The sequence below is a fragment of the Cavia porcellus genome, unplaced genomic scaffold (genome assembly GCF_034190915.1).
Source record: "Cavia porcellus strain 051 isolate PalLab524CR breed Dunkin Hartley unplaced genomic scaffold, mCavPor4.1 scaffold_16, whole genome shotgun sequence".
In the NCBI taxonomy this organism is placed as follows: domain Eukaryota; kingdom Metazoa; phylum Chordata; class Mammalia; order Rodentia; family Caviidae; genus Cavia; species Cavia porcellus.
Window position 1 is genome coordinate 16,626,195 of NW_026947499.1, and position 23,808 is coordinate 16,650,002.

The window sequence follows — 23,808 nt, forward strand, 5'->3', positions numbered from 1 at the left end:
GAGAGCAAACAGACCCTGAAAGAAATTTGGCAGCTTGAACCTTTATTTTTAGTATTTTTTAAAAAAAGCATAATTAGAAACTTTCAATACAGAAATAATCCTAGCAAACCATTTAAAAGTTGTTTGACAGGAATTTCACATCAGGTCCACCAGGATGTCGGTCTACCCAAGCCCCTCCCCAATCCCCCACCCGCCCCATTCATGCGTATAACACTCAGCAGGACAGACACTCTGTCCTCACCACCACCACCCCCCAGCCTGGGCCTGGACATCCAGGTGCCAAAAGTCACTGAGGCTCTGGCCTGGGCCGAAGTTCCCAGGATAGTGCCCCTATTGCTTGGATGTGCAAGCACCTCCCACATTGGCTTCACCTGAGCTCAGAGACAAGTTCGACCCTAGGACCGCAGGAGCCCTGAGCTGTGTGCAACCTTGCAGGCCCTGGTGAGCCAGGCTGCCTACAGCACCTGCAGGGAACATGCCTCCTTGGGCCCATAGCTCCCCAAACCCAGCAGCTCCAAAGAGAACACCTCGCTTAGAACCCTGGCTCTAACAGTCTGGACGAGTAGAAAGACAGGCAAGAAGAAACCCCATTTTTATTGATTAAAAACCCATCCACAGTGTCAACATGGAAAATCTGCAGTGTGATCTGTCATGTGATTGTCCAATCAGGACTCTGCCTGGAAATCACCCAGGAAAGGAAATCTAATAGAACACATCATGGTGTTGAAATTTCTTCCCAGGTTACGTGATCCTCTTAGGGAAAATGGAAATAAAGTACTCCAAGGAAGGAGGGGGGACAGTAATCAAATGCAGGTGACCCTGGTTTCTCCTCCAAGGGGCTGGAGTGCACAGACCTGGGCTGAACCCCAGCCCCACTGCCACTTATCCCCACCAAGAAGTCTTCCTACTACATTCAAACTGAAACAGTTCTGTCAATGATCCAAGCTCAGAGGTGTCGCCACTGTCCAGCAACCCCGGCACCCACCCTTACATTCAGAGGTGCAGAGTGCACACCGGACTTGAATTCCAGTGGGAGACCCTGGAGGGCCAACCCGGACAAGGGTGCAAATCCCCTTCCTGTTCCAAGGGCCAAGGGCCCAGCCCCACAGTTAATAGGAAGCAATTCACTTTTTCTAAAAATAGTGGACCCAAAATGGGGTGGCCACAACTTCGCTGCTGTGCCGATCAAATCTCAGGGCAAGAAAATAGTGGTGAGGAACTTAATTCATTTGATTTGGCTTCATTTTTTTTACCCATGAAGATAACGCTCCTCTAGCCTCTGGCAAGCCCCATCTCTGCACGAACACACCCCTACCTTTCTGTTGGAACTGAAACACGTTGGTAAGTTAGAAGCCACGGCTCCCCTGGGTTTGTAGCAGAGGTGTCCAGGAGGCGGGACAAGAAACCTGTTGGCCAAAGGCTTGGATACTTCCTCTGTGAGACCGAAGGCCTGGGGCCAGCAGAGGACCACGACTGCCTCAAGGCCAGGTTTCCCCAGTTCCCAGAGCAACTGTGGGGGCAGGAAAATGGGCACAGGCCCTGGAGAGGAGTCAGACCCTGTATGCCAGGGACTGAAGCTGACAGCCTGCAGGAAAGAAGGAGCAACACGGAGCCCACACTACTGTCCCAGGCCAGCCCAAGATGCACGAGACTGACGCCGGGTCTCCTCCAGAAGCTGCTGGCCATGAGGTGGGATCGGAGGGCCAGGGGAGGGTCTGTTGCAGCAGGCTGGTATTAAGGAGGCAAAAGCCAGAGCAGGACGAGGGTGTGCGGCTGGTTAAAGCAATATACACTATGTACAAACTGGTTAATCAGTCCGCTCCGCTGGCAGCATCCTCACCAGGTCCAGGCGCCTCGGCAGGAAGGAGGGCACCAGTGGGGAAGGGCAGGCTCCTCCAACAGCTTCTTGGCACTGGGGGGGTGGGGGAGGAAGTGCCGATGGCGCCTCCCAATACAAAAACATGGAGAGAATTCTTTAAATAACGGCACAAAACTGAGACTGTCCCCCGAGGAGCCACCGCGGGCCTCGGGCTGGGGGAGGGACCACAGTGCAGTCTCTGCAGTGGACTGGGACATTAACAGCAGCGTTTCTTTCGTTTACTGTTCTTCGTGAGCTTCACCACGTCATTCTGTTGCTGCTGCTGCTGTTTCGCCAAGTTGTCTTTCTTTGCTCGCAGAACCAGCTCTGTGATGCAGTTGAACATCTGGAAAGATGACATGGGCAGAGCTGCCTCAGACTTAGCAGGTGGCCAGCATGCCCACCTCCCCGGCTGGGGGCCCAGCCGTTTCCACTTGGAAGCTGTTTTGTGTGTTTATCCCCAAAACCCCTTCTAGGGGGAGGTTGTAAATTAAAGGTCAAAAGGGAACAACATTAAAGACCAGACCCAGGAGCTGTGTGACTTAGGGAAGTCAATTTCTCAGGGATTTTCCAGTCTTTTTTTAGTAGAGAGGAAGAACCCCTTTCTTCAGATGGAATCTTCTGACAAGATGGATAAAGCCGTCTTGCTCTTTGGGCAGGCAGGAGTGGGCCACAGCCCGCCCATCCCATGCCATCTCACTACACCTGGAGTCCAGACATACTGAGAACCTCTCCCAGCACCTAGTAAGGCTCCATCTACTGATCCACAATCCCCTACTCCTAGACAAGCAAGTGACAGCATCCACAGCCACAGTGGGGGAGCCAAGACATAAAAAAGCAGGGCCAACAGGTCCTAAGCATGTACGTGGTGCCAAGCACTAGATTTAATTCATCTTGTCCTTGAAACTTGGAAGGCAGCGACTCTGACTCCTCCAAATCCACAGATGAACCAATGAAGCCAAGAGAAAGTGAATCCAGAGAACCCTGCATTCCCACCACTGTCCCCACTGTGTCCCCTGATACAGTGGACTCTGGACTGCACATGGGAAGGCAGGACTTCCCAAAGGCAAGTGGGGCCAGGCTGACCGTGGCAAAAGTTCTGGCTTTTCTCGCACTGGATCACAAGTGCTTTCCAGCAGGCACAGTGGAAGCCAAGAGAAGCAGCCCTGGGCCAGAGTCTTGGCCAGGCTAAGAGGCTGGGCATCTCCAGAAGCGTTTTGGGAGCTCACAGCAGGCCCACCCTGAGCTCAGGAGGCCAAAGGAAAGCAGGAGATGACAGCAGTGGGACGAGGGCAGGGCCAAGGAGGCGAGGGCTGGAATAAAAACCATGCCTGGTTTTGGGCTAGGACAGAGCGAAGCTGACTCAGCCACTTACTAGTTGAGTGATACTCCTGAAATTATTAAACACTGAGGACCTTAGTTCCCTATCAAAACAAGGGAGGGAATGCCTACTTCAGAGGACTATTGATACACAAGCTAAGACCTATAAGGCCTGGCACACAGCAGGTACTTAGCTGGTCACTATGATATTTTCTGTGAGGTCCAGGCAGCTGGGAGTCAGCTGAGGGCTGAGGTGGTGAGACGGGGCCAGCGGCAGCCTCCCAGAAGCATATGGGTCCTGCCGGAAGGAAGCATGCAGGTGGGTACCTGGCTCTGCCCTGGGCTCACCTCTTCCACGTTGACGTTCTCCTTGGCACTGGTCTCAAACAGCTGGATCCCCATCTGCCCGGCAAATTTATAGGCATCTTCTGTCTCCACCACCTTCCGCTCAGGGTCATCATTCTTATTGCCCACTTCAAGGCAGAACACAGTCAGCTGGCCCCTCGGTCCCCATCCCACTGCCCGCCCTCGGGGCCCAGCCTCACCTAGTATTCGGCACACATCATCACAGTTCTGGTTGATTTCGTGAAGCCACCGCTTGACGTTGACAAAGGACTCTGCACTGGTAACGTCGTACACCACAATAACCCCATGGGTCCCACGGTAGTACCTGTAGGGGCAGGCGGCAAGCTTTAGCCCAGACGAGAGCAGCCCCTCCTAACCCACAGCAGGACAGCAGGCCGGGGAAGACGGGGGCAGATGTTCAGTACCAGCGCCTCACGCCTGTCCCCTGCGCACAAGCAGAGGAGCAGGGTGCACTGCGAGGCAGCAGAGCAGATCTGAGGTGTCATCCTAGGTGATACGGAGTCTGCCACCAACTGGAAACTCGTTTTATTTTTAGAATTCAGGTAATTTTTGTATTTGACATTGTATCACTATCCTTGTTTAAACATCCAAAAACACTTCTCTCCAAGTCTGACTCGGTAATATGCCACCCCAAGCTGCCGCCCTGCTAGTGAAGCCCTGGCAGTCTGCATCTTCCCCCTCCCTGGGGCAGGTGGCACTCCACTTCCTGCTACTCTCAGTTCATCCGCGTCAGTGACAGGGAGAGCGGAGAGGCTCCAGCTCACCTAGAGGTAGGACCCTCCTATGCCACCTCCCACACGTGCAACCAGGAGCAGACGGGACAGCAAGGAGGGAAAATGTCCAACAGTCCTCCCGGAAAACCTGCTACCCAGAGCTCCTGTCTGGACATCCCACCTAGCCGGATCCTCAGGGAACAGATGAAGGACACCAACCACAGGAGGAATGGGAGGATGAGGGCCTCATGCATCCCTGACACCTTTCACAGAGCCAGGGTCAGGCAGCACCCCCGCCCCTGACACCATGTGACCCTGTGCCATGCCTCTGAGCCTTTGCCCCGAAGAGACTCAATCAGTGGGGGCTTCCTATTATGCCCAGGATACAACCAAGGGGGACAGCTCCTTCCTCCCAACCTTCCAGCCAACACTTGACCAGCCCTGAGCCCACTCCTGCAGCGCACGTGGAAAGCAGCTCCTCCCTGCGCCCCATCCTGCGGCAAGCTCAGGGCACCTCGGGTCGAGCCGAGATGCAGCGGCCGGGCTAACGGGTCCAGCTTGGTCTTCACCTGCCTGCCAGCTCTGTGCCAACTCTGCACAATCATGGCTGATCTGAGGACAAAGATCAACCCTGGCTGGCTCTGTCTCTGAATCACTGCTTTCACCTTGCCACATTTCAGTTCCTCCACTACACGACAGGGTCACAATCACGGAACTGCTGGAGCGGTCATGAGGAATACAAGAACCCTAGCCACTGTGAGGGCTGGGAAGTTGTACAGCAGACGTGGGACCCTCTATTATCACTATTAATGTCCCTTCTGTGTCCACCTGGGGTCACAGAGGTATCAGGAAACCAAGAAGCAACTTAGCGGGGCCACCCTTGCGGCTGCAGTGAAAGGGGCAGGAGAAGCCACTGCCAGGTTCAGGGCTCCCGTGCAATCTGCCCCTCATCCGTACCCCTCACATGCCACAGAGCTCTCCCAGCTGCCCCTCTCCCCACAGCTGTGCTCCAGGGCGGCGGAGCTGCCTGGCTTTGGGAGACCCTAACAAGCCCACTGTCTCAGCTCTGGGCACCAGAACAGGCCCAGCCCAGGCCCTGGCCCACCAGCAGCTGCTGTCCAGAGAGCCAGCTCTGCATGCTGAGCAGCCTGGTGGACACGTCCAGGGCAGGTGCAGGAGTATGTGGTAAGAGCCAGGAGCACAAGGACAGACGACTGTCCCCTGCCAGCAAAGGAAATGCAAGCAGCAGAATGCCTCTGCACCTCCTTTGGTGAAAATGATTAAAAGTGCCAGGAAATGCCTCCAGCCACAGTGACACAAAGCCGCTGCTGCTCTCTGGGAACCTTTGCCTGCTCTGGGTCCCGGAGAAGGGGCTGCCTCTGAGAGCAGAGCTATAATCCACGGGGTGCGGGGGGACGGGACAGGACGGGACGACCAGGCACCAAACTCAGGACCTCACCACTGAGCTAAATCCCTGGCCCCAAGAGCTCTGGTCTGAAGACAAGGTCACAGCTCTGGCGAGGAGGGTACGAGTGCTTCTGAGATTCCCATTCCCAGCAGGAAGCACTTCTGTCCACCACAACTTTGCTTTACGCCACGCACAGCGCCAAGGCCATTGCGGTAGGGCTGACACCTAGAGCTGTGGGCAGCCCAGAGCCCAGAGGCCCAAGCAGGAGACCCTTGTAGGAGGCTGAGGCCATCAGGTCTGGACACAGATCCTACTCTTCCCTGTTGTACTTGTCCTGTCTGTCACTAAGGGCATCATGTAACTTTGGAAGAATCTTAGGACGATCTGTATTTCATGACTGAGAAGTTAGGCGCAGACAGGATGAAATAGTAACAGCTACTTAGGTCTGAACTGAGGTCCCTCTGTTGCGGAGCTCAGGCCTCTGCCCAGGCTACCTTATTAATCCACCAACTTGGTCTAACAGGTATCAGGATCGCCGTTTCGCCGCCAGTCAGGACATTGTGAGGTCAGACAGTGGAGTGACTGCTACAGTGCCGGTGCCGGCCCTTCCTTATTCCCCTCCTTCTTCCCTGCACCCTGCCTCCTTCCCCAGCTCACCTCTCAGGGCCAGCAAACCTCAGCTGCTCACGGAGAGCGCGAGAACACCCAGGCGGGAAATGATGGGCTCTCTCAGCGGCTAAAGGGATGAGGTCCTCATCTCTCTTTCAACAACCTGAGTCAGAAAAGGCCGTGCTCCTATACCATCACGGGGTGTCCAGTCTTTCTGTGGCCCCTTGGGCCCTGTGGCACCTCTTACTCCATGAGGATCCAAACTATTCATCCTCTTCAGAGAGGCAGGCTAGCAGTAGGTGCTGAGCAGTGCCCACAGGCCTCACCAGACAGATCACCCTACTTTTCATACACCCCTGAAAAAGCATATATTACCTCCAGACCACTGAGTAACTCCAATTGTCCCCCACAGAACGAAGGAGCAGCTCCCTATCCCCACCCACTCATCCCGAAAGAAGGTGACTTCCTGGCAACAGGATGACTGGGCAGACACCCCAGACTCCAGTACCTGTACCCTGCTCCAAGCATTTCCACGGCCACAGGTCATTGTCTGCCATCTTAGACCCCCTGGGCTGGCTTTGACTCCCAGGAAGGAGGTCATCCATCCTTGCCCCCCGTGCATGGTGTGCTTGGGAGCAATACCAGCCTGGGCAGAGGCCTGAGCTCCGCAACAGAGGGACCTCAGTTCAGACCTAAGTAGCTGTTACTATTTCATCCTGTCTGCGCCTAACTTCTCAGTCATGAAATACAGATCGTCCTAAGATTCTTCCAAAGTTACATGATGCCCTTAGTGACAGACAGGACAAGTACAACAGGGAAGAGTAGGATCTGTGTCCAGACCTGATGGCCTCAGCCTCCTACAAGGGTCTCCTGCTTGGGCCTGTGGGCTCTGGGCTGCCCACAGCTCTAGGTGTCAGCCCTACTGCAATGGCCTTGAACCCCTACCTTCTCCTCCAGCCTTCACGGCCTGTGCCAAGACATCCAGGGCCTGAGAGCCCTCACTCAGGAGCTCCAGGTCTGCAAACCCCAGGGCCTTAGGGAGTCCTGGACTCACAAGGCTAACAATGAAGGACATCTTGCCCAGCAGTATACTTTGCATGTCAGCCTGGCCTGCCTCCCTGCCCAGCCAGTAGCCCTGCCCACATACTCCTCACCAACACAAGAGTGTCCAAAGAACGCTAAGGGGGACAGCCTGAGCTCCACTCTGCCTCCACACTGAAGGGAGGACAGCAGTGTTTGGAGGGAAACTTCCCTCTTTCCCTCAGAGGAACTGTTCCGGGGGGAGACGAAGGAGGTATCCACATCTGTGCAGGCACCACAGTGTGGAGCCAGGCTCTGCCATCACAGGCAGCAGAACATGTCTCAGAAGTGCCCCAAACTGTCAGATGGGACTAAGAGCAGCACTGAGTACAGAGCCATAGGAGAGCTCCCCAAGATGACCGACAAGGCCCTCAGTGCCCGAAGCAGGGGACCCAGACACAGAGGTCAGGTCTCAAACAACTTCTAAAGATAAAGGTTGGGAGTGTGCCGAATAAACCTCTCTTTCTTAAAAACAAAACAAACAAACAAAAAATGCTCAGCCCAGCATGCATGAGGCCCTGGGTTCAATCACTACTAGCAAAATAAATAGTCCTAAAGATAAACCCTCCAGACCGGGCGTGGAGTGGGAGGCTCAGGCAGGAGGATCATTGCAAGTTCTAGACCAGCCTGGGTACAAAGTGAGCTCAAGGCAGCCTGAACTGCATAGTGAGACCCCATCTCAAAAGACCAAATAAATAAATAAATAAATAAACCCTCCAGGAACCAGAAGCACAGAGAGGGTTTAGGCAACTTGCTTAAGGCTGTACGGCTAGACAGAAATTTAAATCCCAAACTATCTGCCTTCAAGCCATGCTCTTTCTGAAACCTGATCCATTCACAGCCTAAGCACCAAGGGCCCCTCAAAGGACTCAGCAACAGCTGGGTTTGCTGCAGGGTCCTGTTAAGCACACAAAGGTGCCGCAGCAGCAAAAGACATCAGTGGCTGGGGAGGCAGAGGAAAGGCAACCCGCACACCATGCTCCTCCCAGGCCACCACGGAGTCAGGATGGGTGACGGAACCCGCACACACGCCAAGAGGAGCTGACCGCCTTGGGCATGGTGCATCACATCTGGTAAAGCAAACATAACTGCTAGTGCCATTTTAAAGAGTGGGCTAAAGCTGAGAGCCCAAGGAGAGGCACTCGGTCAATGTCCCGCCAGACACCTGAGCAGGGTGCTCAGCCACCACTGCCTGCCCACCCAGAGCAGGAGATGCCACGCATCACCACCTCCTCCCGCATTTTCAGGAAGAGGAAAGGCACAACCAACCCTCCCACTAAGGCCAGCAACAGCTCACTTCCTGACAGCCTTGGAGACCCACCCAGTGACACTTCCATTGTGACCAATACAGTCAGTCACTCAGCTTCACGCCAACAAGGCCTGAGGTCCGGTGGAAGTGAGGCAGGGCCAGACTCACGTGGAGGTGATGGTGCGGAAGCGCTCCTGCCCAGCTGTGTCCCAGATCTGCAGCTTCACCTTCTCCCCGTTGATCTCCACAGTCCGAATCTTGAAATCCACTCCAATCGTGGTGATGTAGCTGCCTGCACACCAGCGGCATGTCAGCAAGGCCAGCGGGGGCCAGTCAGACCTCCCTCCCCCCACCCACATCCTCAACCACACATGGAGACCTGCAGCCTCCATAACCCTTCCCCACAGAAGACCCCCACCCAGCCAAGGAAGATGCAGACTGCCACCACCAAGGAGGTTAGACCGGATACAGTGGAACAGTAACAATTTCAGAGTGATGAAGGCTACAAAGGAAATAAAACAAGAGATATGACAGCGAAGAGGAACAAGCTCTGCTAAAATGGCCAAGATGAGAACCTGTCAGTTGTGACCTGAAAATGAGTCATACCTGGATTTCTTTTCTATTAAAAAAATTTCTAATGACCCATAAAACTGACTTCTTAACACACAATCTGGACCAGACCTGTAGTCTTAAAAACAGTGCTCTAGCCAGGCATGGTAGTACACACCTATAATCCCAGTACTCAGGAGGCTGAGGCAGGAGGGTCATTACAAATTCGACTACAACCTGGGCTACAAAGTGAGCTCAAGGCCAACCTGAACTACAGTCTCAAAAAGACCAAAAAAAAACCAAAAACACTGCTCTAGGACCCAGACGTGGTAGCACGTCTATAATCCCAGCACTCAAGAGGCTGTGGCAGGACTGCCCTGAGTTTAAGGCCAGCCTTAACTACATAACAAATTCATTGGCCAGGTTGAATCACAAAGTGAGACCCTATCTCAAAAAAAACAAAAACAAAAACAAAAAAACAACACTGCTCTGGGCAGAGGAGACAGTAGCAAAATAGCAATAGAATATGTAGGGTCACATGAGGTCAAGCCCAAGGAAGGAAGCAGGTAGAAGAGGTCAAAGCCAGATCTCCAGGCCTCTGTCATTTTCAAGAACCTGGACTCTTGTGGGTCAGAGGGATGCACTGATTTTAACCAGTGGTGTGAGCTGCATTTTAAATGGGTTTCTTGGGGCCCTTGTGTGAAAGATGGATTTGAGGAGAAAGTCTGGCAACAGTCCAGTCCAGGCTCACAAAGGCCCGGCCACTAGGAAAAACAGGTTCTTACTCCATTCAAAGCTTACCACACAATGTCCCCAAGAAGACAAGACACAAAAGACTATGCAAAGTGTGACAAGTGCATAGGAAAAATCAAGGTGGGGTGGGGATCAAGGCAGGTTTGGGGTAGCAGAGGAAATTACATGTACACCTAGTTTAAAAGAATAGGTAAGATTATAGCTGGGTGTGGTGGCTCTCGCCTGTAATCCCAGCACTTGGGAGGCTGAAGCAGGAGGATCCTTTCGAGTTCGAGACCAGCCTGGGCTACAAAGAGAGCTCAAGTGCAGGCTGAACTGCATATTGAGACCCTATCTCAAAAAGACCAAAATAAATAAAAAGAATAGGTTAAGATTATCAAAGGCCAAAATCAGGCGGGGAAACGACATCCCACACAGAGGCCAAAGCCCAGCCAGAAAGCATCCAAAACCAAACCAGCACCTGTGCTCCTCCTGCCCTGGACCATGCCCAGGAGCGCAGGCCAGCAGCTCTGATGGTAGCACTCAGCAAACGGCTGGCGGCTGAGTGAATGAGCAATGGACAAGCAAAGGGCAAACAGACACAGAAAAGAGAAGATGAGCAGGCAGTATGAGGAAGAAAGCCGGACACAATCTGGGTGTGGTGACCCAGCCAGGATGGCTCTGCTCCCCGGAAGACACTTGCAAAGTCTGGAGACGTTTTTGGTCTGTGACACTGTTGTCAGTATCTAGTAAGCACCCAGAGACACTGCGCAACATCTCCCGACACACGGGACAGCCCTATAGCACAGAGTAAGGGGTCCATCTGTCACAGTGCTAAAGCAGGAGAACCCTGCTATAAACTGCTCAGGTGAGAGAAGGCCACCAAGGGCTCAGCACAGAGGAAAGACCCTGCCAGACGAAGATGAACTCGGTGGTGGGGACAGCGTGGGCAGGAACTTCCATAATGCTTTCAGCTAAACCCAGCGAGATAAACACTCTAGAAAACATGGGCAGGAGAGACAGCAAGACAGTCCCCTAGGACTTAAAAGCTGATTAGACAGGAAGTTAGGCCAACATTAAGGAGGAAGAAGGATGTTTTCCAGCCTAAGTAGAGGCTGCCCAGTAAACGTTTTTGAACAGAAGATAACCGCAAAGACTGGTATTTATTAAGTGACCTCTGGGCTCCAGGCACTGTGACATGTGCCATCTCCGGTGGTCCTACAACAATCATAGCAAATGACGATTCCTCCTTTACACCTGAGCTGAGGCTCAGTCACAATCTCCTGTCACAGAAAAGACAACTCTTCCAACACTCCAACACCAGCAGTGTTACAGGGCTGTTGCAGAGGGAGGAAGTGCAAAATCCATTTCTCTACCAACGAGAAGATTAGCCACGTGACCACTTCCAGAGCACAGCTTGCCCCTTAAACACATCAGAGGAAATTTCCCACAAGACAGTCACACTTCAAGGCTAAGAGTGGTGGCCCACTCAAGAGGCTGAGGCAGGAGGATCACTTTGAGTTCAAGGCCAGCCAGCCTGAATTACATAGTGAGATCTGTCTAAAAAAAAAAAAAAAAAAAAAAAAAAAAAAAAACGAAAACCCAGTCACACTTCAGTCCTTAATATTCAACAAACAAGAACATGTTCAATTTCACTAGTGATCACAAAAATACAGATCAAAACGAAACAGTACTTTCTACCTATAGCAAAAATGAAACAATGATCAAAATGGAAAAGGGGCATTTTTTTTATTTTAAAGAGGAAAAAAAAATTTCAAAGCAGTTGTGTGCTGTTATCTTTAATTACTCAAGAGTACAAGATATCAGCATTTAACTGTCCAAACAATATTAGCACAAACCTTTCTTTTCAATGAACTAAGAGAAGTGAGTAGTGTAACTATCTTTTTTATTTATTTATTTATTTATTTATTTATTTATTTTTGTCTTTTTCCTTTTTATTGGTACCAGGGATCAAAGTCACGACCGCCTGCTTGCAAGGCAGGTGCTTATGCCGCTGAGCTAAATCCCCAGCCCCTCTTAACTATCTTTTATATACATTTTTTTTCTTTTCTCTTTCTTTTCTCCATTCCTCTATCCCAGTTTCTCTTTCAGAAAAGGGGCATTTTCAGCTCCTTCAGTGGGAGTATAAATTAAATTCCCTTGGCTTCTTTGAAAGACAAGTTAGCAGAACTGGAAAACTTCAAATGCACAGACCCTGTGACCCAGTAACCCCACTCCTATGGAACTGCAAGTACCAAAACAGACATACAATGTATCTCAGTAATGTAGCATCACTTGAAACAGAAACTACCGCACATAACAAAAGCATTGTTAATGAATTATGGTGCATCCATGCACACCACAGCAAGCTGCACAACACAGCAAGCTTTACAACCACTAAAGAGAAGCAGAGAGGGGGGCTGTAGACAGCAACAGAAATACACAGTCCTAGTTCCAGTGGGGGCGAACCTATGACACAAATGCATCAGCAGGCTGTCTGTATCACTGACAGCTCTAAAAGGTTCGCCGTCACAGGCTACAGACTAAGAGAAAGACAAGTTTATAAACAACAGACAGGATCAGAAAAAGTCAAAAGGTCCACCCCACACTGAGCAGAGGCTCCCAGGGCGGCAGAAGGGCAGAAGCAGGGACAGCTGTCATTCTTCACATTACTGACATCTTCCTGTTGGAAATTTTATATAAGCACATTCTGTCTAGTAATATTTTTAAACTTTGTTTTAAATGATGGACCGAAAACATCGCTGGAAGGGGAAATGATGGGTACAAAGGTTTTTGTACAAGACGGAAAGGCAGAACACATGAGCTCTGGTATTAGGCACGATCTGGAGCTTGCAAATGCTAGGCAAGCATTCTACAACTGAGCTACCTTCCCAGCACTTGTTTCTTTTTTCTGGTACCGGGGATCTAACTCACAACTGCCTGCTTGCAAGGCAGGTGCTTATGCCGCTGAGCTAAATCCCCAGCCCCACTTGTTTCATTTTTGAGATAAGATCTTGCTAAGTTCTCTAGACTGCACTCAAACTTGGGATTCTCCTGCCTCAGCCTCCTCAAGAGCTGGAATTATAGGGGTGTACCACCATGCCAAGCTAACCAAAGAATCCTGACCTAAGCTGCTCACCCTCTTTTTCCCTCTCCTGGCAGCCAAAAGGAGAAAGTCCCCCACATAGAGAGGAGCAAGTGTTTTCCAGTGCTGGGAGAAAGTATTTCAAAACTGAAACACCAAGGCCAGGGTTATAGCTCAGCGGCCCACATCAAACATGATTTTGATTCTCAGTACCAAAATAAAAACAAAAAAAAAAACACCGAGGAAATACTCACCTGAGAAAGTGTTGTCTGCAAATCGTAACAGTAAACTGCTCTTGCCCACACCTGCAGGAATAAAAGCACCAGGTAAGCAAGCTGGCAGGCCCCTCTCTCCTGCGCCATCCTTCTTCAATGAGACCCTGCCTGAGTCCCAACGCTTAGGAAACTCAGTGCGGGGCCTGGATACAGCTCAGCAGCATGACGCCTGCCTGTCAGGCGCAAAGCTGTGAGTTTGATCCCCAGTACCGGAAAGGAAAAACAAAACAAAACAAAGAAACTCAGTGGGTCTAGGTCTCTTCTCAAGGCCACTTCCTGTCCCCTCAACCAGCTAAACACCAAGAATGAGTCTTCCTGTCCCCTTCACCTTTTCCTTCATCCTCATGTAGGACAAGCAGCTCCCAAATCTCCAGGCCCTGTGCTAAGGGCTGTCCGAGTAGCCCAGAGGGAGATACCAGACAAGCAATGAGCAGGAGGAAGGACAACCAAGTGAGACTGGGCCCCAACTGCATGCAAAACATGGCCCCTAGAAAACCCCACACCACACGACAGCTTCAGCTTTCTTTTCTGTTGTTCTTTTTTAAAAATTAGTACAGGAATATATTCACGGTGGAGAGGTAGTATGTGTATGTATTGCACCTTAACCCTTCGAGCTTCAGTTTTCAAATAGCTTGAAACAAGAAGTATAGAACTATAAAGAACCACTGAAAGCATGGGGGCTATAAAAAGGCCCTGAAAGCACCAGGCTATTCTACAGGTCAGGAAACAGGTCCACACAGCTAGGCTCAAGTGTCAGCCATGATCCTTGACTGTGTCAGTGCCAGACAGCCATCAGGCCACCAGCCTAATACACTCAGGCCACTGCTCAGCCCAGCAGCTCGTGACTGCTGCTTCCACAAACGGCCTTGCTTCCTCCCTGACCGCAACACACAGCAAATCTGGCCGGTCAAACGCATCTACCTGTCTGGGGTCCTTCTGCCCAATCCCTGACCCCACTACCCCTAAGTACAGCTGGACCAATCGACCTCTCAAGGCAAGAATTAACAGGCCTGAGTTCCACTGCACGGTGGGCACTCTAATGCACCCAGGATTAAGTACATCTCCTCAGATGAGGTGGCTATGGTTCCCAGAATCTAAGCAACTGAGCTAAAGTACCTCCACAGGAAGTCGTGGAGCCAAGATCCAAATCCAGGCAGGCCGCTCAGAGCCAGCCCTGGTGGTACGCGCCTGTAATTCCAGCATCAGGGCAGCTGAGCCAGGAGGATCAGCAAGAGTTCAAGACTCTGGAGTTACATAGTGAGTTCAAGGCCAGCCTGAAGTACACAACAAGACCCTGTCTCAAAAAACAAGACAGAGACAGACATACAGACACTAACTCCCAGCAGCAACTGCTAAGAAAGTCTTACGCCTGTCTCTGGAAAGAGAATTAAAGTGACCCCAGGGGCTCCCACATCTTACTCCTGTTTTTTTTTTTCCATTTTTATTAGTTTATAACATACATTTTCCTGCCTTTTCTGTATTTCATTTTGTAAAGATGAAATATTTGGTGGAAATAACATCAAAGCTATGAGACCTTAACCTACAATTTTATAAATGACCTGCAACTATGTATATGCAAATGTAGCTGAGCACATGTTCCTATTTGTGGAAGAAGCCCACAGCTTTAATTTGATCCTTAAAAAGGGCACTGCCCCACCCCCAACCTCTAAGTAACCAAAGTTATACACCACTGCTGCAGACTGCGCGCACTACGACAGCCGACATCCTCTCTGGGCTGTCCCCTCCAAGGGTCATTTCCAGACCTTCACTGAGTGAGCTGTCCGGGATGCCCAGAAAAACTTGCTTCCCTGCACACACTTGGACCCTACCTTCCTTCTAAAGATGGACCGGGGCGAGGCACTCCTGAGCAGACAGGTACTGCTCTCATGGCACCTGCTCTGCAGCCCCAGGCCTGCAGCACTTTTGCTCAGCACCACTTCCTCGTTGCTGTGACGTGAGGCTTCCTGCTAAGCCCACGGCCAGCTCAAGCTTTGGGCTGGGTCCTCCCTGCATTCTGCCTGGCGCCAACACCCCATTGGCCCTGCTGCCTCCTTGCTTCCTCTTGGAGCCTTCTGGGTCGAGCTTACTCAGCTAAAAGCTCACGTCCATGCCACTGTCTGTGATATCCTGTGGGGTGCAGACTTTGCCTCATTTACCCTGTGCATTCACGGTGCTGTAAGCTGGGCCCAGCACTCAGGTACATCACTTATGACTGAATAAATGCCAACCTCACTGACAACGATCGCTATCCAATGGTATTACTGAAGCATTAACAGAAGCCAGAACAGTAGTTTTCAAATGCAGGGGTTTAGGGGGGTGGAATCTGGTATTTAAATTAAAATTGATCCAACTCTCATATATCTACAACAGACAAAGGAGAGATACTCTCTGCAATGACACAGCAGCTTGTGACAACTGTGTGATCTGGGGCAAGCCCCTCCACTTACCCCCAAATTCCTCTGCAACAGCAACTAAAAATCACTAACCACTAGTCACCACGTGGCCCCCTGCTTTGGACAGGACACCAACCCTCCTGACATTACTCTCCCTTTGAGAGAAACAAAAACTCACTGAGACATGCCATCTCTCAAAACACCCCTGAAAGAGGCTTCCTTAGAAAATACACTGCTACCACTTAACCTACAACCCTGGCCTAAGGAAGAAGCACAGGTTATCGATCGACTTTCACCACAGCCAAAGCTTCCCATAGCCACTCCAGCTCTATTACCCTGTCCTGCAAGAAGCACAGGTTCTAGAGGCACTGGATGCCTCTTGGAAGCCAGGGAATACCACACTCAGTAACTGTCACACTCTCCCACGTGCTGCCTCTGGTCTTCCTCATGCCAGTCACACTAAAGTCTCTGGCCCTGCTCCTCCATGGGACTATAGGCCCCCGACCCTCAGTTCCAACTTACTGAAGACCCACAGACCATCAAGTGAAGTGGTCTCAATTTTAATCCTGCCCCAATAATTACCTCATGTGTAAACCTAGACAAGTCACATTCCCCTCTCTGAGCTTTAACAAGGTCTCTGACGACTGACAGGTTCTAAGAATAAGGATTGCTGGTCCAATGGATACAGATGAAATGCTGTTACAGGTCAAATCCAATGCCAGAAGAACTTAAGAGACAATGCAGAACCAACATAAAACTACCCATGTAGAATACATAAAGAAGAAATGCAAAAGCTAAGGAAATAGCAGGGCATGGTGGTTCACGCCTGTAATCCCAGGGAGACAGAGGCAGGAGGATCGTTTGGGCTACAAAGTGAGTTCAAGGCCAGCCTGAACTGCATAGAGGCCCTGTCTCAAAAAGACCCCAAAAAAGCTAAGGAAATATACTCCAAAAGCATGTACAATATGGCAGAGTGGGAAGAACTCTGGAATTATCAAGCAAGAAACTAGCATCCATTGAGGGCCTACTGTTTGCCAGCCCCACACCAGCTGCTCTCACACATGAGGATCATAGATGTGCTTCAACTCTCTGGCTTTGCTTCTGACAGACGGTATGATTTGGGGCAAGCCAGTCACCTCCTCTACGCCTTAATTTCCTTGCTTGACAAACCACATGGGCAATGGGTGAGAATCAGATGAGAGTGTATCTGTGAAATCCTTTGATGTACCTTAGGGAGGCATACACATAAGGATCCCAGAGTGATGATGTCAGCTCCCCACTCAAATGCAAAGCTTACTTTGAACTACCATGGCTACCAGCTCCTGGTCTCCCAAGTGTTGGCTCTGAGTATCAGCTCACTGAGGAGAAATCAACCAGCAAAGCAACCTATCTCCTCCCCACAATTCAGGCCTGCATGCTCAGACTGACCTAAGGAGCCAGAACACATAAATCTTGACCCAATGAGTCTTCTCCCACACCTGACTTCTGAGGGAAAAATCAATATTCCATGCAAAATGCACTGTCAGAAAGCAGGCCAAAATCATCCCCTGGGTTTTACAAGGAAGAAAAGCCAACACACTCATCTTCTTGCTGGATGCAGGCCTTTCGCTTTTGGGTATCAGTACTCAGGGCCCAGATGGCTTGCAGAGGGAAAAAGAAGACGTTCAACCATAGTGGACTGACTCTTAACTCCAAAAGGAGAGAACTCACCCTGATGCCAGTCACTCAGAACCAAGGCCAAAATGGAAAGCCAACTCGATAAGGAAAGACATAAGCCTCAGGACCCCAGAAGTGCCAATAATTATGGCCAAGTGCAAGACTACACAGCTCACCTGGTTTTCTTTCATTCAAACCACAACCAATCAGTCTTCCACCTTTATAACCTTTTCCCAACCACAGTTACTCTATCTCATCAGTTAGCCCCTAACTTTCCCCCTTCTATCTCCCTTCCACCAGCAACCACAGAAACCTTAGCCAACTTTCCCCTGATCCAAACCAACCACATCCCAATCCAGCTTTACAAGTGAGACCAAACACTATCCACTTCCATGATTTATCTATGACACTGTCACCCACCACTCCTATGTTCTGGAGCTCACAAGCAATCTGGGCCTTTAACACCATGGACTCTGGAACCAACCTGGCCTCTGCCTCCAGTGGCATCGCCTTCTCTACTTGACTCAGGCCTAGTCTACAAACTTGGCTGCACCCAAGCCTCCTTCCTAAACATCCTATAATCCCAGCACCTCAGTTATGTGCCCATAAACCTTCTGGGCTCTGCCTCTTTGACCTCTTGGTCACCCATAAACCTGCTCATCCATCATACTCCAAACACCTCTATTACCTGCCACGCTCTGCCAGTAACCAGTCTATCTTTGCTAAGAACACTTAATGCTCATTCATTCAACAAATACGTATTAAGCACTTACTGGGTGCCAGGTACTGTTCTACAAACTGGAGATGGTGTTGAGATTTGAACTAGAAGTCTTCAAGGAGGTGTGTATGTGGCTGTAACACTGCTCTAATACTGGCCACCCCCAAAGTCCCTCTGGCAGACAGGAGGGTAAAAGAAGACATTTACTGATAAGATCACTTGCTGTGTGCCAGACTCAGGTCCCAAACACTGTGTGCACACCATCTCACTGAATACTCACATGGCACTGTGAAGCAGACCTATTGTTATTCCATTGCACAGATGAGGAAACTGAACCATGCAGAGATTTAAAAATCCAGCAGGAGTGTGAAGTGCTTCAACTGTCTTTAAACCTCACAGTTCAAAACTCACTGCAATCCCAGGAGACAAGTTCTAGTAATATCCCCCATTTCATAGAGGAACTAGATTCACAAAAGATATTGATGATGAAAACCACACTACCTAACATTTACTTAGAGCTTATATACACCAGCTCAGGCGCCAAGCACTTTGTCTACTTTCTCTTACTGAATACTCACACTACCCAGCGAGCAAGTCCCCCACTTCTCAGATGCAGGAACTGAGGCTCAGAAAGGTGAAGCAACTTGCTCAAGGTCACAGAGTGAAGAAGCTGGTAGTCCCAGAACTCGAACCCAGGTCTCTCCAACTCCAGTGATCGCGTGACTTGACTAAGGTCACACGTTGAAGCAGGAGCCGGCGCAGGGAGTGGACCCCGCACCCCCCGGCCCTCCGCTCCGCAGCCCAGCTCCCCGGCCTCCCCTCGCCGCGCCCCTGGGGCCCGCGGCCGCTGGGCAGTCCCGCCCCGCGCAAGCCGGCAGCTCCCCGCCCGCCTGCCCGCCCGCCCCGAGGCCCCGGCGGGCCGCGCCCGGCAGGGCCCGCGCCGCCTCCGGCCGCTGCGGCCCTCACCGCTGTCGCCGATGATGAGCAGCTTGAAGAGGTGGTCGTAGTCCCGGGCCATGGCGGGCGGGGGCGGTGCGCGCGGGCGGGCGGGGTCGGTACTGGCCTCGCGAACCGCAGCTCCGGGCTGCTCCCGCAGCGGCGGATTCACTTCCCGAACAAACAGCCGGAACTGACAGAAACACCTCCCTCCGCTCCCCCTCCTCCTTCTCCTCCTCCTCGGCAGCCGCCGCCGGTGCCACCGCCTCCCTCCTTCCCGCCCCGCCCCGCCCCGTCACAGCGCAGGCGCGGGGCTTGGGGCCGCCTCTGCGCAGCCGCAAACCCGGCCGGCCGCGCCCTCGTCGCGCACGCGCACCGCGCACGCGCCTTGGCCAAATCTGGACGGGCGCGGGCACGTTTTCCGCGTCGCTCATCGCTGCAGCTGCTGCCAGCTGTCCTTATTGCTAGCAGGGTGGGTTCACTGTCCAGCTCTAACCGAAAGAAGCTTAGACTGCCAGAGAAGCCCATCTGTGATATCCTCGCTCCTTCATCTTCAAGACCTTTCGTACGCGCTACACAGAGGAAACGACAGGCACGTTGCGGCCGGTGGGCGGGGTTCACCCCGAGCTCCAGCTTCCTCTGGTCCCGGGACTCGGGCTGCGGTGCAGACTCGGACACTCCGCCCCCTCTCGGCGTCTATGCTGCTTCCGGGCTGCTGGACCGCAGAGGTGGCTGCCGAGCTAGCACAAGAGTCGCCCACTGGAGCGGAGCTGTTCGGAGTGTAGCTTGAGGTCAGCGCTGGGTCGAAATCACCACTAGCCCTGTTACCTCTGCAGCCTGAGTTGTCTCTGGTTAAAGGATCATGATAGTTGCAGATCCGGAGTCCCATGCAGCTTGAAGCTGAGCCTCGGAAATGGGTGACCCTCTATGTAAGACGCACCCTAAACAGCCTCTGCCTCAGCTTCAGTTTCACACCACCTGCAGATATATATCTCAAAATCGTGTGGTTAGGGAGGCCAGGGCCGCCAGAAGTCGAGCAGTGCTCAGTACCTTCAGCTCCAGGTTTTTCCAGTTTCAGAATGAGCTCTCACTTGCTCTACCTTTAGAACTGGAAAGTTGTGCCTACTGCCAACCTCACTATGGAACTGTTGAGATTTTAAAGTTCCTTATTATGTTTTTAATAACCTCATCCTTCTCTAGTCAAGCACCTGTTGGATAGTTCTACCTTATTTTATCGGACTTCCATTTACTATAAAAGCAATGATCGTGGTTTTCGACCAAAAAAAATACATATATATATATGTATATATATACATATATATATACATATATATGTGTATATATATATATGTGTATATATATATATATATACATATATATATGTGGTGCGGGCCCAGTGGTGCACACCTGTAATCCTAGCTACAGGGCAGACTGAGGCAGAAATTGCAAGTCCAAGGCTAGTCTGGACAGTTTAAGGAGACCTTATCTCAAATAAAAAGAATATAGTTTGTAGGTAAAATACCCCTGAATTCCATCCCTATTATTGGGATGGGGTGGGTACAGAAGCAGACCAAACAGTTCAAGTAAAATTTGTTTTTCTGAACCACTCCTCACAGGTATCAGTTTCTTGGATATTTTAAAATGCTTAATAATGGTCTGAGGATGTGGTTGAGTGATAAAGCTCTTGCTCTGCGTGCACAAGTCTCTAGCTTTGATTCCCAGCACCATCCACACACACACACACACACACACACAACTTGCCAAAATGCTTAATAAATATTAGTTGAATGCATAAATGGCCTTCCACGAATTTCCTGTGCTTGTACAAACACATGCATATGTATCTTGCGTTTTATTCTTTAACAGTATACTTTTATCAGAAGTCTTCCTCTGATGATTGTACTGTCATTTAACCAAAGCTAATAGACATTGATGAAGTTCATAAGTTTTTTTTTCCTTTTTTTTTTTTTTTTTTCCGTTTTTTGCAGAACTGGGGATCGAACTCACGACCTCGCACTTGCCAGGCAGGCACTTATGCCACTGAGCTAAATCCCCAGAGAAGCTTTTTGTTTTTAACAGTGTTGCAGGCAAGATCCTTTAGCAGCAGGTAACTCAGGTCTTGAGTTGTTTTTCCAGGCTCAAAGAATCAGTGTAATGCACATGAGCATGGGCTTGGAACCTGAAGATATTGACTGGAGAGAGGAGTTGCTCATGTGCTTTTTGTTTGTGTGTTTCAGGGATCAAACTCAGGATGCACTTGCCAGGCAGGCACTTACACCCTGAGCTAAATCCCCAGCCCATCATGTGCTCTTTTTTTTTTTTTTTTTTTTTTTGGTACCAGGGCCTGGCAAACTTGTGCTTGCCAGGCCAGTGCTTACAGCACTGAGCTAAAACCCTGGCTGTCTTTTTTGTCTTTTTGAGACAGGGTCTTGCTGTGCAGTTCAAGCTGGCCTTGAGCTCACTTTATAGCCCTGGCTGGTCTCGAACTCGCAATGATCCTCCAGCCTCAGCCTCCCTAGAGCTGGGATTTACAGACGTGAGCCACCGTGCCCGGCTCCAACATGTGCTCTTGATGAAAACTCCTTCTTGGCCTGGGAAGATTAGTGTCAATCCTCCTTTGTCCCAGAGGTTTTAGGAAATAAGGAGAAAAGAAGCCTCAGATAACGATCAGATAAGTATATTAGCCTTGCAGTGCCTAGGAGGCAGTTGGTCACTATATCATCTTTTTCGGGGTTTTTTTTTTTTTTTTTTTTTTTTTTGTCGTCTTCATTTTTATCGGTACCAGGGATCAAACTCACGACTGCCTGCTTGCAAGGCAGGCGCTTATGCCCATGAGCTAAATCCCCAGCCCCATCTTTTTCGTTTTTATCAGTACCAGGGATCGAACTCACGACTGCCTGCTTGCAAGGCAGGCGCTTATGCCGCTGAGCTAAATCCCCAGCCCCCACTATATCATCTTAACAGCCTTCTCTGAGGTCAGAAAGATTGGATTTGATGCTAGCTTTGAAATCTGGGTTCCACTCCTGAAAAGCTTTTGGATGTGTTATATTGTCTTGGAGCCCCAGGGTCCTCACAGAATACTGTGGCTGTCAGGGTATGTTTGTAAGTGATGTGATGTATGTAGGTCTGTGACAGTAACTTACGTTAGTCAAGGTCATTTTGGACTGATTCTGTCATATTTCCAGCCATTTCCTATTGTAGACTCTCCTGTACATTCTCAAGGCAGTCTCCTGATGTTAGAGCTACAGCATACTTTGGGGAGATAAAACATAATTGGCCATTATGAAAGTGAGATTACAGTTTTTTCCCAGGATGTATCATCTGGAATACAGCAGGCATTAATTTCTCCATTTATTCAGTAACAGGTGCTTACTATTACGTGCTATATGGATTGTAGAGGATATAAGAATAGAACCTTTTTCCTCCAAATGTTCACTACCATATCTGAGTAAAGACATACTCACAAGGAATTAAAAATACATGATTGTGCGGTAGATAGAATAGCTGTCAAATAAGCTGTCTAGACTTCAGAGCAGGAAAGCTATCACTGCTACTACAATGATGGGGAAAGGATTCCATCATAAAGATTTCATGATGACACCAGAATATGAGAGAGCCTTAAATGCCAGGTGTATTTAGACAGCCGCTGTCACAGCCTGTGAGCATCATCGATTTGGCTTGGAGGAGGAATTCCTTACAGGCCAGGATGTGTGCCTGGCATCCTAAAATGAATCTGTGCATCTTTTCCTGTAGAAACATTGTTTTACATTTACTTCAACTACTGTTCAGTGAGGAGCTTTGTTAAAATCCCTCAGGCTCTTTCTCTTCCTCATAAATATATATGTATATGTGAATGTAAACTTTTATGACTTGGTCAGTATGTACAAAGGGAGGGGCAGGGATTTAGCTCAGCAGCACAAGCGCCTGCCTGGCAAGCACAAGATCATGAGTTCGGTTCTTGATACCAAAAAAAAAAAAAAAGTTGAATGACTTCATTATGTACCAAGGATAGTCAGCTTTTTCCTGTTCTCAGCAGCCAGCTTACAAACAAGCTCTTGCAATATCACCTGTTTGTACATTAGAAACTACTAGTAGTGAAGCACTGGAAATTTTTGAGCAGAGAAACAATATCACAGTATTTTCTTTTCTTTTCTTTTCTTTTTTATCGGTACCGGGATCGAACTCATAACCACGTGCTTGCAGGGCAGGCATTTATGCCGCTGAGCTAAATCCGCTTAGCTGAGCTAAGCCCCTATCACAGTATTTTCATAAAAGAATAAAAATTATTTCAACACAATAATGTGGCATATGCATGCAGGATGGGCTTCACTGTAGGGCTTCAAAGGTTATTGCTGAAGCTCAGGTGTGAGGGAATAACAGGAAGCGGCAGATGCTAACAATAACAACCACATAAAGCAGGCTTAAAACAAAAAAATCACAGGGGCTGGAAATTTATCTCAGTGGCATTCATTGCAAGTGCGCAGTCATGAGTTCGATCCCCAGTACAAAAAAATCAGAAGGCTGAAGATTTAACTCAGTGGTTCAGGTGCTTGCCTGATAAGCCTGAGGTCGTGGGTTTGATCCCTGGTACAAAAAAAAAAAAAAAGAAAAAGAAAAATTTACCCAGCAACCAGGTTCATTCACTATATTCAGTAAATATCTGCTTACTAGATGCCAGGCAATGTGCAAAACAAAGCCCTTGGCTTTTCAACAACTGCTGTGCATCTGGCACTCATCTAGGAGCTGGGGATTTAATGATAAGCAAAAATCTCTGCTTTCAGGGACCTTTTATTCTCTTAGAGTGTGGCCAATAAGCATGCAGAAAGAGAAAAGTGAAGCGGGAGGATGGGCTGTGCAGAGG

General features: G+C 49.9%; 1 protein-coding gene across 2 annotated transcripts; it reads right to left on the bottom strand.

The window, feature by feature from the left end:
- Positions 1–25: 25 nt before the first annotated feature.
- On the bottom strand, positions 26–19,527 carry Rab35 (RAB35, member RAS oncogene family). Of its 2 annotated transcripts, XM_063225756.1 has the most exons (6): positions 18,978–19,187; positions 13,224–13,274; positions 8,772–8,895; positions 3,724–3,848; positions 3,527–3,651; positions 26–2,204 (listed from the first exon to the last, which is right to left on the bottom strand). In XM_063225756.1, exons 1-6 carry the CDS (start codon positions 19,027–19,029, stop codon positions 2,076–2,078), a joined length of 606 nt encoding a protein of 201 aa, XP_063081826.1. In that variant the 5' UTR covers positions 19,030–19,187; the 3' UTR covers positions 26–2,075. The 2 variants fall into 2 exon arrangements, with proteins under 2 accessions (XP_063081826.1, XP_063081825.1); XM_063225755.1 differs by lacking the exon at positions 26–2,204 and having other exon boundaries at positions 3,549–3,651; positions 18,978–19,527.
- Between the last annotated feature and the right edge of the window lie 4,281 nt (positions 19,528–23,808).